At 38.0% G+C, this 14,636-nt stretch overlaps 1 protein-coding gene across 1 annotated transcript in view; it reads left to right on the top strand.

The window, feature by feature from the left end:
- Positions 1-1,155: 1,155 nt before the first annotated feature.
- The window catches only part of SH2D4B (SH2 domain containing 4B), a gene marked incomplete at its 3' end in the record, with an annotated part of 66,766 nt that continues 53,285 nt past the window's right edge, over positions 1,156-14,636 (top strand). Inside the window, exons 1-2 of the mRNA XM_080621167.1 lie at positions 1,156-1,949; positions 14,089-14,248. Coding sequence (XP_080477293.1) covers positions 1,766-1,949; positions 14,089-14,248 — 344 coding nt within the window. The 5' untranslated portion in view covers positions 1,156-1,765. The remainder of the gene's footprint in view (positions 1,950-14,088; positions 14,249-14,636) is intronic.

Below are 14,636 nucleotides of genomic sequence, written 5' to 3'. Positions count from 1 at the left end.
AGTCAAGTAAAATAAAGTAAGAAAGATGAAAAATGGGTAGAACAGCAAAACTGCTTGCCCTGAAGCCTTTGCAAAGGTGAGTCTTTTTCAATTAGTGCCAAAATGTGGAGCCACAGCTCTAATATAATTGAATAAAAGCAGAGAAAGGAAGGCCAACCCCCCCCCCCCCGGCTCTCCCTTTTATATCTGTCCAAGTGAAACAGAAGAAAGAAGCAGTAAGAAAGTCTTTCTTACCCGAGGTTTTTTTCTTGCCAAATTGTATTTCTTTAAAAATAAAAATAAAAAATCATTTTATTTTAGGAGACAAAATCTGTACACAGAGAGATCCTGAATTGCAGAATAGCATGCATGTGAACTGAACTCTGTAAACCCCAAACATAATGGGTTATGAAATTCTCTTTCAGCTGAAGGCATCACTCAAGTATAACCTTTGGATTCATACTTCTAGGTGATACAGTGTCTTCTTTTGAATTTTAGATCTGATGTAGTTTATGCCTATATGAAGATGATAGTCTTTTGCATACCTGAAAAGAATGTTACATGAATAGATGCATTAACAGTTTAATTTTTTGGAATATGAGGATCATGGAAGTCACAAGAGTTCAACAGATACCCATCTATAAAGCAGGTTTCTTATGAGGGAGTACAGATCTGCTTCTGCTCTCTATTCTTGCATAACATCAAGCAGTGAGATGCAAACGTAAATGTGATCTGTGTTTTGTTATGACTTCAGTTTTTGGTGTGTTGTGGTTTTGGTTTGGGGTTTTCTGGCTTTATGGGGTTTTGTGTGTGTGTATGTGGTTTGCTTTTTCATAATGAAGTGGCTGTTCACCCTGGTGTCAAAATAATATTATTTTACTGCTAGAATTTGCTTGAAGAGCAACATTGTAATTTTCTCCAGTCACACAGTAGAAAATGAATTAACAGCAGGACTGGCATAGTCTGCATGAACTGCTGAGAACTTATTCTTGTTTAATTAATATTTATTTACTATTTATAATGTGATAACAAGATTCTTGTGGCTTTTGTTACATCTACTTTTAATTTTAGAGACATTTTAATTAGTTTGCATGACTATATTTGTCAACACCAGGTAAATAGGACCTCTAATATGACCTGCTCTGTTTAGACTAGTTACTAGGCTAGGCTGGGAAATAATATGCAAACCTGTTTCTCCTCTCTTATCAGAAGAGATCAGTTCCTGAAGTGACATAGATATTGTTGGTGTAGGTGATACCTTTAACCATGACATCACTTTAAACCCCTGGGCGACACTTATACCCTTGGGAGCGAATTGCTGCTGAAGGGAAGCATTTGAGCTGAAAGTCTGAGACTTTCTCTACATTGGATTTACTTCTGCTCAAGGGAGCTCAGCTGGTGGGTTCAGACAAGAATCCCTTATTTTCACCAGTCTGCAGTCAGGAGCACTGAAGTGACTTTTTTTTTTTCCTCTCTCCTGTCCTTTTCATTTTTTTCTTTCCTTTGTCTGTTACTCCCCCTTCCTTTTGCTTGAAACCTGTCTCTGCCTTTGGAGGATGCGGTAAGCAGAGAACTCTGTCCCTGTAAGAGACGAGGAGCAGAATATGCCTGCACAAAGAGGGCCAGAGCAAGAATCAAACCTCGCCTGGGCAGGCAGGTGTGGGAGAGCTCCTCTGCTGCAGGCTGCTTTCTGGAGTGCTGTCAGTGGGGTCTTGTCACTCTAGTGAGTGTATAATTGGAAGCAGGTTTCTCTTTTTTGCATTTTTTTTTTTTTTTTTGAGTCATCATGCTGCAGCAAATTTTGCATGATATGTATATTGACCCTGAGCTCCTGGCAGAGTTGAATGAAGAGCAAAAGCAGATCTTGTTCTACAAAATGAGAGAAGAGCAGCTGAGGCGCTGGAAGGAGAGGGAAGAAAAAGCACGAATGGAGGAGGCCATCTTGAGAAAGACAGCGAGGCGCAACCAGAGTAAGATTTGTCACCTCCTTCTATACTTAAGAGATGGGGATGGCGGGCATGCAACTGGCTATGGTGCAGCATGCTTCTGGAAGAGATTACAGGGAAGAGTAGCAGCTGTCCCCATAGGCAAAAAGACAGTCTGGTGCAGCAAAAGCACCACGGTCCTGCTCCTTGTTCCTCAAGGCTGGTTCTTCCTCCAGGGGAGTAGTTTAGCATGAGAGCAAGTGGAATTGTTCTGAAGTGCCTTCTTCAGTCAGGAGTCAGTCTTAGTGATAACAGATGTACTATGACCATGTTTATCTTCCAGTTCTAAGGCACTTTTCTTCACTTACTATCCCCACCCAACACCCTCAGCCAGGCAAAAGGCGATCTTATTTGTGCTGTTGGGGTTTCTTGACTTGGCATTAAATGTAACCAGGTGGCTGGAGTAGGAGATAAATTCATAAATCTGAGTTTGTTATTAAGGGCTGTTTGCAAATATGATGTGATGTCAGAACAGCCATACTATATAAGACTAAATTTCCAACTGTACTAGTGAACACTCTCCAAAAGATTATGTCTAGGGAATGGGATAATAGTGGGGCAAGCACATAAAACAAACAAGCAAACAAAACAACAATCAAAAGAGGGGAAAAAAAACCAAACAAAAAAAGAAAAAAAAAAAAAAAAACCAACCAAAAAAACCCCAAAACACACAAGAAAGAGAAATGTGTTTTCATGCAATATGTAGTTAAACTATGGAGCTTCTTCCACAGGCTGCTATGGACACAAAATGTGTGTTGACTTAAAAAGGAATTAAGCTGAATCATGGAAGAAAACACCAAAAAAGAACTTCTCCAGATGTCATTTCCAAGTGTCTGGTCTTGGGTCCAAATGGTTTGTGATCAATGGAAATACTATTTCCTTGCTCTCTTCTACAACAAGTGTCTTCCGACTCTTTCCCCTTTCAGAAGGTTGTTAGGCTGACTCAAGATAGATAACGTTTTCATCTTGGAAATGTTGGCATAGTAATTCCTTACCCAACAAGGAAATGTCACAGAGATATGTCAAACACTCCTTTCCCTGTGAAATGCCAAAGATCTTATCCTGTCTTTAAGTCTATTAAAACTTGAATATTCAAAATTTCTAATAATTTTGGGCAGCTGATTTAAGAAAGCACTCTAGTAGCTCTGCAGTAAGTCTTTGAAGCCTTGCTCATCTTAACACACCCATAGTAGAAAGCTTAGAGAACCTCAGTGCAAATAAATTATTGGATTCAGTTGTCAGGCTTCTTCAAATGTTGACAGCCCTTGAACCCTATAAAGTGCCCATGAGATACTTATTAAATCATAGGCTATTATTAAAAGTGTCTCAAAGCAGAACTAGTTTTCAAAACTCCATTGAAGCATTTTGACCTTTATGAAATTACTCTAGAGTAAGATACAATGGTAGCCTTAAAATAAAGGGGGCATGTTCAGACCACCCTGATCAACCCTAATAGGAGTTTAAAATGTCCACTCACAGATGGCAAGGTGTACATTGGAAAACCGTGTTCTGTTTAATTTCTATTTTCTTAATGTCAGTGTTCATACTATGAATGGTGCTCTCCTAAGAGGGATGGTGTCAAAATAACCTCTTTCTACAGCACAGAAACTTTGTTTATTTTGATTGATTTGTAGCTGAGAAGAAATTAAAAATGCAGTTTAGCTCCATATACTAGAACAGCTTCATATCTTTGAGATAATCTGTATTATATTCATTCTTTAGGGAACACAGATGCAGAAAAATCTAACTGCAAAAATATTTGTGATGATTTTTCACAGTGTTGACACCTAGATTTCCATATATAAATTATACATTAGACATGTTCAGCTTCCTACTATAGGAGACCATTTTCTGGGTAATTAATTTTCTGATTTATAAAGAACAAGAGAAAGGAGAGCAGCAGATTAACCTATAGATTATATTTGCTCTGACGAAAGTATTCACAAATATACCTGGAGTTAATTTTCACAATATACCATTTCCATTTTACTTTCTTAAATTGCCAGTTTAAGGTATTGCTTAGTTTTGACTTTTGCCCGCTGTTAGAAACTTCCTACTTCCTTCATAACTGTACTAAAGAACTGATCTTACCAAGTTTTTGCAGAGAAGTATTTGATTCAGATTTGCAAGTTAGAAATTTGGTTCTGTTGAAAATGTATTTTGACTTCCATGAACTGATGTGGGACAGTTACAAAAGAAAAATTCCATATTTTAGGCATGCTGGTCATTAACTATACAGATTACAGATTTCTGCTTACGGTTCCATAATATGCTCGTAAATGGTCTCATAATGGAGCTAGTTTCTTGTTAAAAAGATAAGGTTTACTGTGCAGTATTCTTGCCTAGGTGACTCAAAGGGTAAGAGTAGATAACTATAGTAATCCTTTCTTTTCTTAAATGTGATTTTTTTTTTTTTTTTTCCCCCCCCCAAAAGGCTTTTGGCATCAACATTTTTTGGACCTTCAAGCTGCTTAGTTTTCAGTTTCCATAGATGTATAAGTGAATTTCCATTCTGCCCCTGCTACACAGCGTAGAATATAGAGGGTTTTATTCCTGTTTAAAATTAATGGTTACCAGGAATTTCAGGCTACTGCAATTACATGTTCTTTATTCCTTTGAAACTGAGAGATTTGAACACTTTCACCTGCAAGGTTTTGGTTTTTACCCTCTACTGCATGGCACAGGTTTTATATTCAGGCTATTTTGTTGAAGCAAAGTGTTACTCTGGCTTTGTAGAGATCTTTGTAGCCTGTCATATAGCAGAAAACAGAGGTGAGACTTTAATATCCCTCATGTTGTGCCAAGTTTTTGAAATTTTCTATCTGACAGAATATATACAAATATACAGTTGTATATATTTGTGAATACAACATAATATTTGTATAAAATATTTTTTTTTTACTAATTGAATCAGAATTATCTTTATAGGACTACCTTTCAAATCCTTCTAGTTTTGTCATAGTTTGAATAGCTATGTATGAAAATTTCGCCCCACTTCTTTGGGATAGGATGAGATAGAACAAAAAGAATTAATGAAAATGAGCACTTCTCTAATTAAAAATGCTCCAAAAAGTGCCTGGGCTTGATCTGGATTCCCTTTCTGCAACAGGTACAATTCTCCATCACTTCAGAAGCTGACCTGCAATGGTACATGTGAATCCAGCAGCACAGGAAAAAGGGTGGATTTTTCAAAAGAGCAATGATTGTGAATCAAATTCTGATTTCCTACATTGACTTGAGGATTTGGGATTCTTGTGCAAGGTTTAGATGTGTTGTCTTGCAGAAACCACAATTACAGAACTAGGGAGGAAAAATCTATTAGAATTTGAGCATCATTTGGGTCTTCTGAAAACTGCAGTATTTAGTGCTTATTCAAAATTAAAAAAGTGTTTTGTAGCTTTAATTAAATCATGACTGCTGGCTTGTGCTGAAGTAGCTTGACAAGTGAGTTGAATTCTTGGATGTCTATCTTCATTTCATTTACAAATTACTCCTGGGCAGGTCTTTCAGGAACATACTTTAATTGTAATAAAACAGGTTGCCTTTTCTTACTGTGCTAAAATCATTAAGGGAAGTCTCCTCAAAATTTAAAAATCACTTTGGGATTTGCTGAAACTGACTGATGGGCAGCTTTGTAATTTACAAAGAAACGTATCTATTTGATTAGGCAGGAGCCCTTTAACCGCTAGAGTTGAGCTGGGAGTAAGCAAAGGACCCTGCCAATTTGGATTTTGACTTGGATGTAGTGTCTAGACCTGTCAGCATACTCAAAATGAGATCTCAAAAACAACTGAGCATTAGGTAGCTGAAGGACAGATATGTGGGAGGGAAGACAATGCTGGGCTGCTGCTGCTTATTCTGACATTTATTTATTGTGAACTGCAGCTCATGACGTTCAGACATGAGCTATTTGTAAACACTCTTACTTACCTGTCCTTAGCAAGAGTAGCTGGGAGAAAATTAGGTAGGCTTATCACAGTATGGCTAGAAAAGAATTTATTCATCTGAATCACATTTGTGCTAGAAAATCACTTGAGAATAGTTGAAGTTATTTGAAAGTGAGTATTTCACATATCACAAGCAGGTGGTTGGAGAATACATCAGTGTCACATCTGAAGGCCAGTGAGTGCGTGTGTGTTTTGATATGTGTATGAACAGTGAGAGGCTGTACAAGCAGTGACATTTTTTTCTTTTTTTGAATTCAGAAATGTGTTCCTTGTTTATACTAAGGCCTCTCCACAGGCTGGTAGTGCTTAGCTATGATTTTATCTCTTATAGAGGTGTGCTCCTGGCAGTATTCGTTCTCTTTCCCTGCATCATTGGATGTGATTTTAACCAGAAACATCAGACTTGAGTGTTTCAGAAATTTCTGGCTGAATGTGGTCTTGAATTCTGTAGAGCTCTGTCTTTTGTTTCCAATTTAGACACAACTGAAAAAGTAACAGGAGAATATTAGAATAATTTTTATTAGGGGACTAAGCCAAATAATTTGAAGTCATTGGAAAAGTTTTTTAATATAACATTCACAACTTATATAGCAGCTTGTGATATGATGCAGCTTTGTTAGCACTGTATACCTTGGGGCCAGAATTCAGCTGCTTGGAGCTCGTGCTCAGTGTGGCTGTGTACTGAGATACAGTTAAACAGCAGCTTCGGAACTGTCTTTTCACTTCTCCAAACCTGGGGCTAGAAAGAGACCTCCAGCCACCATATGACCTAAATATGTACCAGATGGAACAAATCCAGAGAGACTTCTTTGCCTTCCTAGGATTTGGATCCATAAATCTGTGCTTCTTCCTCTTATATCCTGCCCTGCAGCTGACTTCTCTATTTTGCAGAAAAGTGACAGCAGAATTTTATTGGCTACCTGGGCCTTATTACATTGGATCGATTCTCAACACTCCTGTTGTCTGAAGCATCTGGCATCGGCTGGTTTCTGAGAGAGGCTGTTGGGTTAATTGAGCCACTGGCACAGAGAGCTTTCCTGTGTTACTTTGCAGCATTGTGTTCCTCAGCCTGTCTGGCCACAGTGGTGTTAGATGGGCTTTCTTGTACATACGAGTGCTCTGGTAATGATAGGAGGTTGTGACTGTCTGCAAGCTCATGAATACTTGATATGGAAAAAGAGCAGTACTGTAGCCAAGGGGAGAATGGGATTCGCCCTACCTAATTCAATATTTCCTTGCTGATTTTGCTAGTTTTTAGCATGAATGACTAAAATATTCAAGGACAAAGACACTAGGTTTTGATAGCAGGATTTGGAAGACATGGGAAAGTTCAATGGATTCAAGTCAGCAGGGGAATTAGCCAGACACTGGTGGTTGTTCAGTAACATTCAAGTGCACTTTTATGCTGTAGTGCTAGAAAATCTGCCTGTAGTGGTATAGTTCTCCCTGATTTTCTGGTCCTGCGTGCCTGATAAAAGGAGTCAGTGCAAACCTGCCACGCTGCATTAAGTAGTGGAGTCTGGTGCAGAAAGCAGGTCTCTCTTCATTCTGTGGCAGAGAACCCTTATCCTTCTGAGTTGCCAAGAGACCCTGAAGTAGCCACGCAGACTTAGGTTTTGTTTATTCTCCATCAGTGGAAAAACCTGGATGATTTGTGATAGCTCTGTGTGAGAAACCGAGCCCTGTGTATGATTTTACCACCTTTGACTGATCTGATGTGTTCCTGCATGTTTATACTATGAACAGTGAAAGGGTCATCAAAACGGGGACAGACAAGAGACTACCTTTAGATTTTACGTGGAGTTAAACAATGTCTTGAAGAACAAATTCAGAATGTTATCTCCCAGTTGAAAGTGAGAAAATTACAAAATTACTTCTTACAACATGCCTTGGCCAGGGAGCCACAAAAATATCTGGCACGTAGCAGATAGGGACTGCAGAGATGATATTTTATTTCTGTGTTTGTTGGGGTTTTTTTCTTCTTTTTAGGTTTATAATATGCAAACCTGTATCTAGATCTTGCATGCGTACATACCATGTGCTAATGCAAACCCACATACCTTTGGGTGTTGCATACAGTTATCTTTGCTTCATTTGTTAGTTACCATAGTCTTGGGTAATTGTTTCCTCCCTTACTGTTTGCTCTCTTCAGTCACTCCTTCTTTATTTGATCCTGCAGGGGTATATTGCAGCATAATTATTTCCATGGTAACAGGCTGTAATTCTATAAACAGAAGATTGAGTTTGTTATATGATCAGGAAGCAGCTGGAGAGCCGTGAAGGCTGATTTTTCAGCAATGCTGAGATCCTGCAGCCCTTATTGATATATTCATATGAACTGGCTGAATTTCTTTCTCCTGCTGCAAATCCTCCTGTAAATAAAAAGGCACACAACACAGTGCTAAAATTGGAGGGTTTGTAAACTGAAATGTTGGGAGGATGCTGTAGATAGAAGTTCAGAATTTTTCTCTATTTTCTTGTTGTTTTAAGAATTGAAGTGACTGGGATTTTTTAACATGTTCTTGAAAAAGAGGTGTTCATGGTCCAATCAATATTAGCAGGGGCAGATCACAGAATTAATTATAGCAGATCTTCAGTTTATTGTGGGATTTTGTTATTTTCCTTATTTTCATCATCACTATCTAGTTATTCTATATGGGTTTTTTAACGGATTTATGGCAGTTAATGTTTGGAAAAGTGCATTCTGTCCTTTTAATGGTATCTCCGAAACATATACAGTAACTTCCTAGGTTTTCTCCTCAGAAAGAAGTGAAATTATATGTGTGTGTTTGTACAAAAAAAAAAAAAAAAAAACAAAACAAAAAAACAAACTTGTACTGGGCAGGCTCAAGGAACTAAAACCAGCCTAAAACTCACATTCTCATTTTTGTCTTAATCAATGTGTTTCTAACACATGTCCTGCAGCTAATGAAACTCTGAATGGAACCTTATCTAACCTGCAGGCTGTGAAAATTCAAGCTTCTGTTTTAAGGAAGCCAGAAAAATAACTTGTTCAGAAAGCCAAGGGTAAAATCACATGTAAACCATGTTGCACTGAGACCAAAGTATATCACATACCTAATCTCCAAAACAACAAAAAAAACCCCATCCCTACAAACAAACCAAACTCGACAATCTGGCTTATCTCTTAATGACAAAAGTAGATCAGACTGATCAGCTTGATTTCAGCACTGAATGATTTATGTAGCCTGTTTCAAATGCAGAATAATTTTCAGCAGCCTTTTTCTAGTGCAGTGAGAGAAAAAGAATATTGTCTACAGAGAGAGTCAAAGGATATTTGTGTGACTACGAAGCTTTCCAGCAGGTAAGGAAGGAGAGTCAATTTCTGTTGCAGATATCTGTAGCTTCCAAGCAGGAAAACTACGGTGGGAAGCCCAGCCTCAGAGAAATGAGGCTGTTCATGGAAATAGAAGACTCTTTTGAAAAAGTTCCAGCAGACTTTGAAGGCAATTCCATATTTCTGCTATTCTAAATAATTGATCTTCTAATTTTTTGAATTTACACTTGACACAGCCTGTAATATTCCCTATGATAGAAAGGCAGTCAGGGTTACTTGGTGTGCTCTGTCATTTTGTCAGACTAACTAGGCAGACTGTGGCTAAGTGACAGCAGAGCTGGGAGACTTGACACCAAATCAGGCTTCTAATGCTCCTTGGAGTAGTTCCCTTGTAAACACTGGAGATGGATCACAAGTGGGAATTGTTGGGGATGCTGTAACCATTACAGCGATGCCAAACAAGCTTGGAGGAAGGAAGCTGACTGCAGCAGTATTCCATTTTCTCTGATTACTGTTATTTTTAAAGCACTTTTAATTAGAAGCATGCATGAAAATGAAGCCAGATATAACCCAAACCCACAAGAAACAGCCCAAAAAAATAAACCCTGTAAAACCCCCAAACCCAGTCTGTGGTTCTACTCCTCTGTCCTGTTTAGCAGAGGCATCGTAAGGCCCAGCTCTCCTTTGTGTAATTTGTTTTAAGCCTTAGTCACAATGTAGAAGTCTGAGATAATTGGAATTGGAGCCTGAGTTAGCCTGAGCATTGCATGCAGCCAGGATTCCTCCTCCCATGCACCTTCACATGCTGTTTTTCTCTCTTTGCCAAGGTGGCTGGCAGTGTTTGTATTTTGTGCCAGCATTCAGCCATGGCAGAAGTGATACCCTGCTTAAACCAAGGACTTCCTGAGGGTAGCACAAAGGGCAAGAGCATCCTGTGGTGCTGTATGCCACAATTCAAGGGTGCACTCCAGCACTGTGTGTGTGTGTGTGAGATTAGTAGTGCTCCTGGTACAGACTAGTAATTCTTACAGGCAAGAGCCTTGAGTTTACTATGGCTCTCCTGGGCATTGTTTTATACTTTCGTTGCTGTTTTTTTATTGACTGCATAAATACAAACAAATAGAAAACATGATTTGGTCTTATTTTTGATTGTGTGTGTTTATATGTGCAAATTTTTGTCACTGTTGGTTCAGGCTGTAGGTTTCCGAAGAAAGTTTTCACTGTGATCCCTTTGTGCTGCAAATTTGAGATACCTGATTTTGCATTTGTCTGGAGTAAGGAGCAATATACAGAAACCGACTTACTGGTCTCAAATCAGTATAGATGTAGGTTTAGGGGAACTCCATGGGAAATACTAATTCAGGGAGAAGCTACAGGTAAAAAGAACTGCAAGAATTAATATCGCCACCTTTGTGGTGCTACAGAGTTGTTTTAGACAAAAAAAAAAATTCAACTTGCAGAATTCTGCAGCAAATAAATTGTTGGTCTGAACAGCAGAAATGGAAAAGACTTGGTAAATTATTCAGTATAATTTCCTGATAAAATAGTATTTGTTTTTGAAACATTTCATTTCTACTCTCCAATCCAGACTAATTTTGATGTTCTAATGGTAATTATGTGCAGCCTGCCACAGTTTCTCCAGGAAAAGTACTTTTGTGGTCAAGGTCAAGACTAGGGCCCAAGAGATTTATTTCCTGACTCTGCATCAGGCTGTATGACTGGGCTCAGAACCCTGCTTCTGAACAGGAAACGTCAGGTTCCCATGTCTCTTTCTCACCTAGATTTCAAATTTGCTGAGGCAGGACCTTTGAGATGCATCTTAAAGCAGGAATTATTTTTGTTAGAGTCAGACCTTAGTGGTGGTAATTCTCTGCCTGTAAAGCAGAGAACACTAGTTTTCTAAAAATATTAAGGAAAATAATTTACTGCACTTTCAGCCCAGATCTTGCAATTGGTTCTAGTTTAAACTAGAAGTGCATGCCCAGAGTTGTTAGATTAGAAAAGTTGACGCTGCCCACTATGAATTTGATTCTGCAGGCTGCAAAGTCTTCTTATATGGCAGAAATTCAGTTTTTTACAATGCCAGATTTTCTCCTTGTGCTGCTTATTTATTTTCCTTCACTCTCATTACTGAATGTTGTTCTGTGCTAAGAAACTTCCAAGTTTTATGATCAGATTGTACAGTAAAGCTCTTCTCCAACTTCATGAGAAGTGTAGGTTTAAGGGAAGATTTGCATAGGTGCCATTTCTTGAAGTGTAAAATAGGTTGGATATGAAAAAACCTCCTCTTCTAAAGAAAAACCTGAATAAAGGCATATGTGCTCAACTTGAATTGTTTTAAAATTGTACATGTGGAGATCTGTCTGTTTAATGCTGAAACTTCAAATTGCCAGATTGCTTGATACTGCTATTATTTTTCAACTAAATCTATGGGTACATGTACAATAGTATACTGTAGTGTAGCATACAGTAGTTTGTGCTGAACCAACCATAAGTTATCATGATGTTTTCAAAAGAGTTTATACATCTACTGTCTATAGCTTTAGAAGAGAGATCCACTGTGTTAAAAAAAAGTGTATAATTACTTAAGATGTGTCTACAAATCAACAGTTTGTTTTATGGGGCTGGGTAGTAATGGATAAGTTGTGTCTCTGAGAAACATATTAATAACTCTTTGGCAAAGAAAACCTAGAAAGAAGCAAAGATAAAATTTGTCTGCTTACCTAAAAAGTTATTTTTTTGTCCTCTTTCCATCTCATAAGCTCATAAATGAGCAGAAGTTGTCCCAGAACACTAGAAGTATTTGGTATCTAGCAGTTATAAATTAACATGAGGCATGTTGTTTGCAATGTTCTATTTAAACTACTAAATAAGGAGGAGCAACTAAGATATTCAAATTCCTCCAAGGTAAGAAGACATGGGCCACTTTTAAAACAAAAGTTGCCATTGGTTATGTGAGATCAGTGCTCCTGGGAAATCATTCCATACTTCTCAGGATACTTTACCATGAAATGCAGTAGGTGAAAACCTTGCAGGCAAATACTAATATGGCCAATCAGTTCTCAGCAGACACTGTTCAAATGTTATATTGAAAATGTTGTGCTGACAGGAACACAGAAACATACTGAATAGTAACTGTAGTAGAATATATTCACATTTCTAACCTGCGACATAATCTGATAGGCTGTGAAAAGAACAAATGCTTTTGAGAGTTATTGAAGGAAAATATTATTAGCTTAGATTTCTACCCTCCCCCCCTTGAAGTCGCTACCATTAGGCCAACACTGGGAATTCTTATAAATCACATTTTCAAATTTAATACAGAATATTAGCTTTCATTGAGAGATCTGATATTTTCATTGCCTTCAGTTCGTATTGTCAACACTTTTGAGCGTGGGTTGGCATTAGCACTGCCTGCTGTCAACAGCCACACTTCATTCCCTCCTGCAGTTTTCTCTCTTCAGTCTGGGATGTCAAAAACACTATTGAATGTGCATCGGAAAACTTAAACTGGTTAAATAGATACTGTCCTATTACAGAACAACAGGTAGTTGAAGGTAAGAATAGCTAAGCTGATGCTAATAGAGGATGATGTAGAAAAACAGGAAGCAGAGACTGGCCATGCAAATAAGACCAGGTTTCTTTTAACTTTTATGGAAATATCAGAGAGAAGCTACCTAGGAAAACAGCAGACTCTCCACTTCTTCATGTTTTCAAATGAGACAATATTCCTTTTAGAAGCTATGTGGTGACACATGATTTATTAACCTCAATATTTGGATAAGAGGGGGAAATCTAGTGGACCGCAATATACAGGAAGTAAAATGAACTGGTGAACATTTAAGGCCTTTTAGTCAACATTCTTTAAGATAAATCCACTGTCCATGAGCAATGGTCTTTACGGTGAAATCTTGTTTTGTGAAGAACAGTTTCAACTAATTTGCAAGAAATAAAACATAAAAATGGATGCATAAGAGATGTTTCTACCAGTTCCTTATGATGAACCTGTAAAGTGCATAAAATATCTAAGAGGTATACATATAAAAGCAGAAAAAAAAGTCCAAGTCACGCTAAGTCAGGTAATGTGTAAGACCATTAAAATATAATCAGGCAGGATCTAACCTCTGTAGTCACCAGAAATCGTATAGTTGGTTCTTGGACATGAAGGTACACCAAATGTAGTCTATTTTGTAACAAGAACTCAGGGGTTTTGGGGTGTTTTTAAAATCACTCTTTACTGTCAGCACAGTAACCATAAATTTTTGCACTGCATCTTTTATGAAAACTGAACCAGAAACTTAATCCCTTTCAGTTGCCTACCTGAACAGAAAAGCCTCTGTAGTATTGAGTGGTGTGCCCTGAGCATGAAGGCGTTCTGAAACTCCTCCTCCACACAGTGGGAGCAGGAAATTCCTGGGTTTTTTGCAGGAGTTCCAAGGAATTCTCTATATGCTCAACACTCAACATTCTCTGTGTCCTGAAGCATTACTAGTCACACAATGTCACTGGTTATTGTTGTCCATCTCTTTTTTCGTTCTCTTCATTCATCTCTTACTGAGTGAAGCAAGAAAATGTACTTACAACAATTAAAAAGGGATTATAATACCTAAATTATGGGAAATGCATTTCAGAATTACTAATTTCTTACTTTTTTGGACAGAGAGTCCTTTAAGATTGTGATCTGGAGTGGACAGGCCCTTTTTTTTCCCCTAGCATCATAGATTGGTCAGATATGAAAATTTCATCCAAGTTCTGTTTTATTCTGAATTGTAAATTGCGAGCTTAATGTTTCTAAATTGCAGATTTCCCATCTTCTATATTCACATAGTATTTTGAGCCAGTATTTATATTTTTGATTTGTTCTTGGTGGCTGTTGCAGGTAATGGCAAACATGTGCAGTGGCTCCGTGGGAAGGATGGTGAGGTCTGGGTCTGGGTTATGGGAGAAGCCCCAGGTGACAAGCCATATGAACAGATATCAGAGGAGCTAATAGCAGAGCGAGCCAGGCAACAAGCACAGAAGGAGGCAGAAGAAATATGGTGAGGATTTAAGAATCTGAATTCAGGGTCCACTTGGCATATTGGGAGACATGGCCTTGTAGAAAGGCAGCAGGTAATCGTGGGTAAAACTGGTAAGTATGTTTTGTGAACATTTGCCTTCACTTATTGTGTAAGTTTTTTACAGCACGTGAAAAATGTAATTTTATTTTTATTGAATACTGAAAAACAACAAAACCCTCTTTCACAAAAAAAGTGAAGTAAAGATTTTGCTTTTGGGGAATTTTCCTAAACCATTGACCAGTTTGTAAATAAATAAGAATGAAACAACCTGGGTTTGAGATGATTAAATTACAAATGCTTGCTTTATAGCACATCTATGCCCACCATGGGGATTTGGTACATGAAATCCTTTCTGAAATTGGTTTTA

The sequence above is a fragment of the Psittacula echo genome (genome assembly GCF_963264785.1).
Source record: "Psittacula echo genome assembly, chromosome: 6".
Classification (NCBI taxonomy): domain Eukaryota; kingdom Metazoa; phylum Chordata; class Aves; order Psittaciformes; family Psittacidae; genus Psittacula; species Psittacula echo.
The sequence above is the reverse complement of the archived record's forward strand: the minus strand, read 5'-3'. Positions and strand labels throughout refer to the sequence as shown.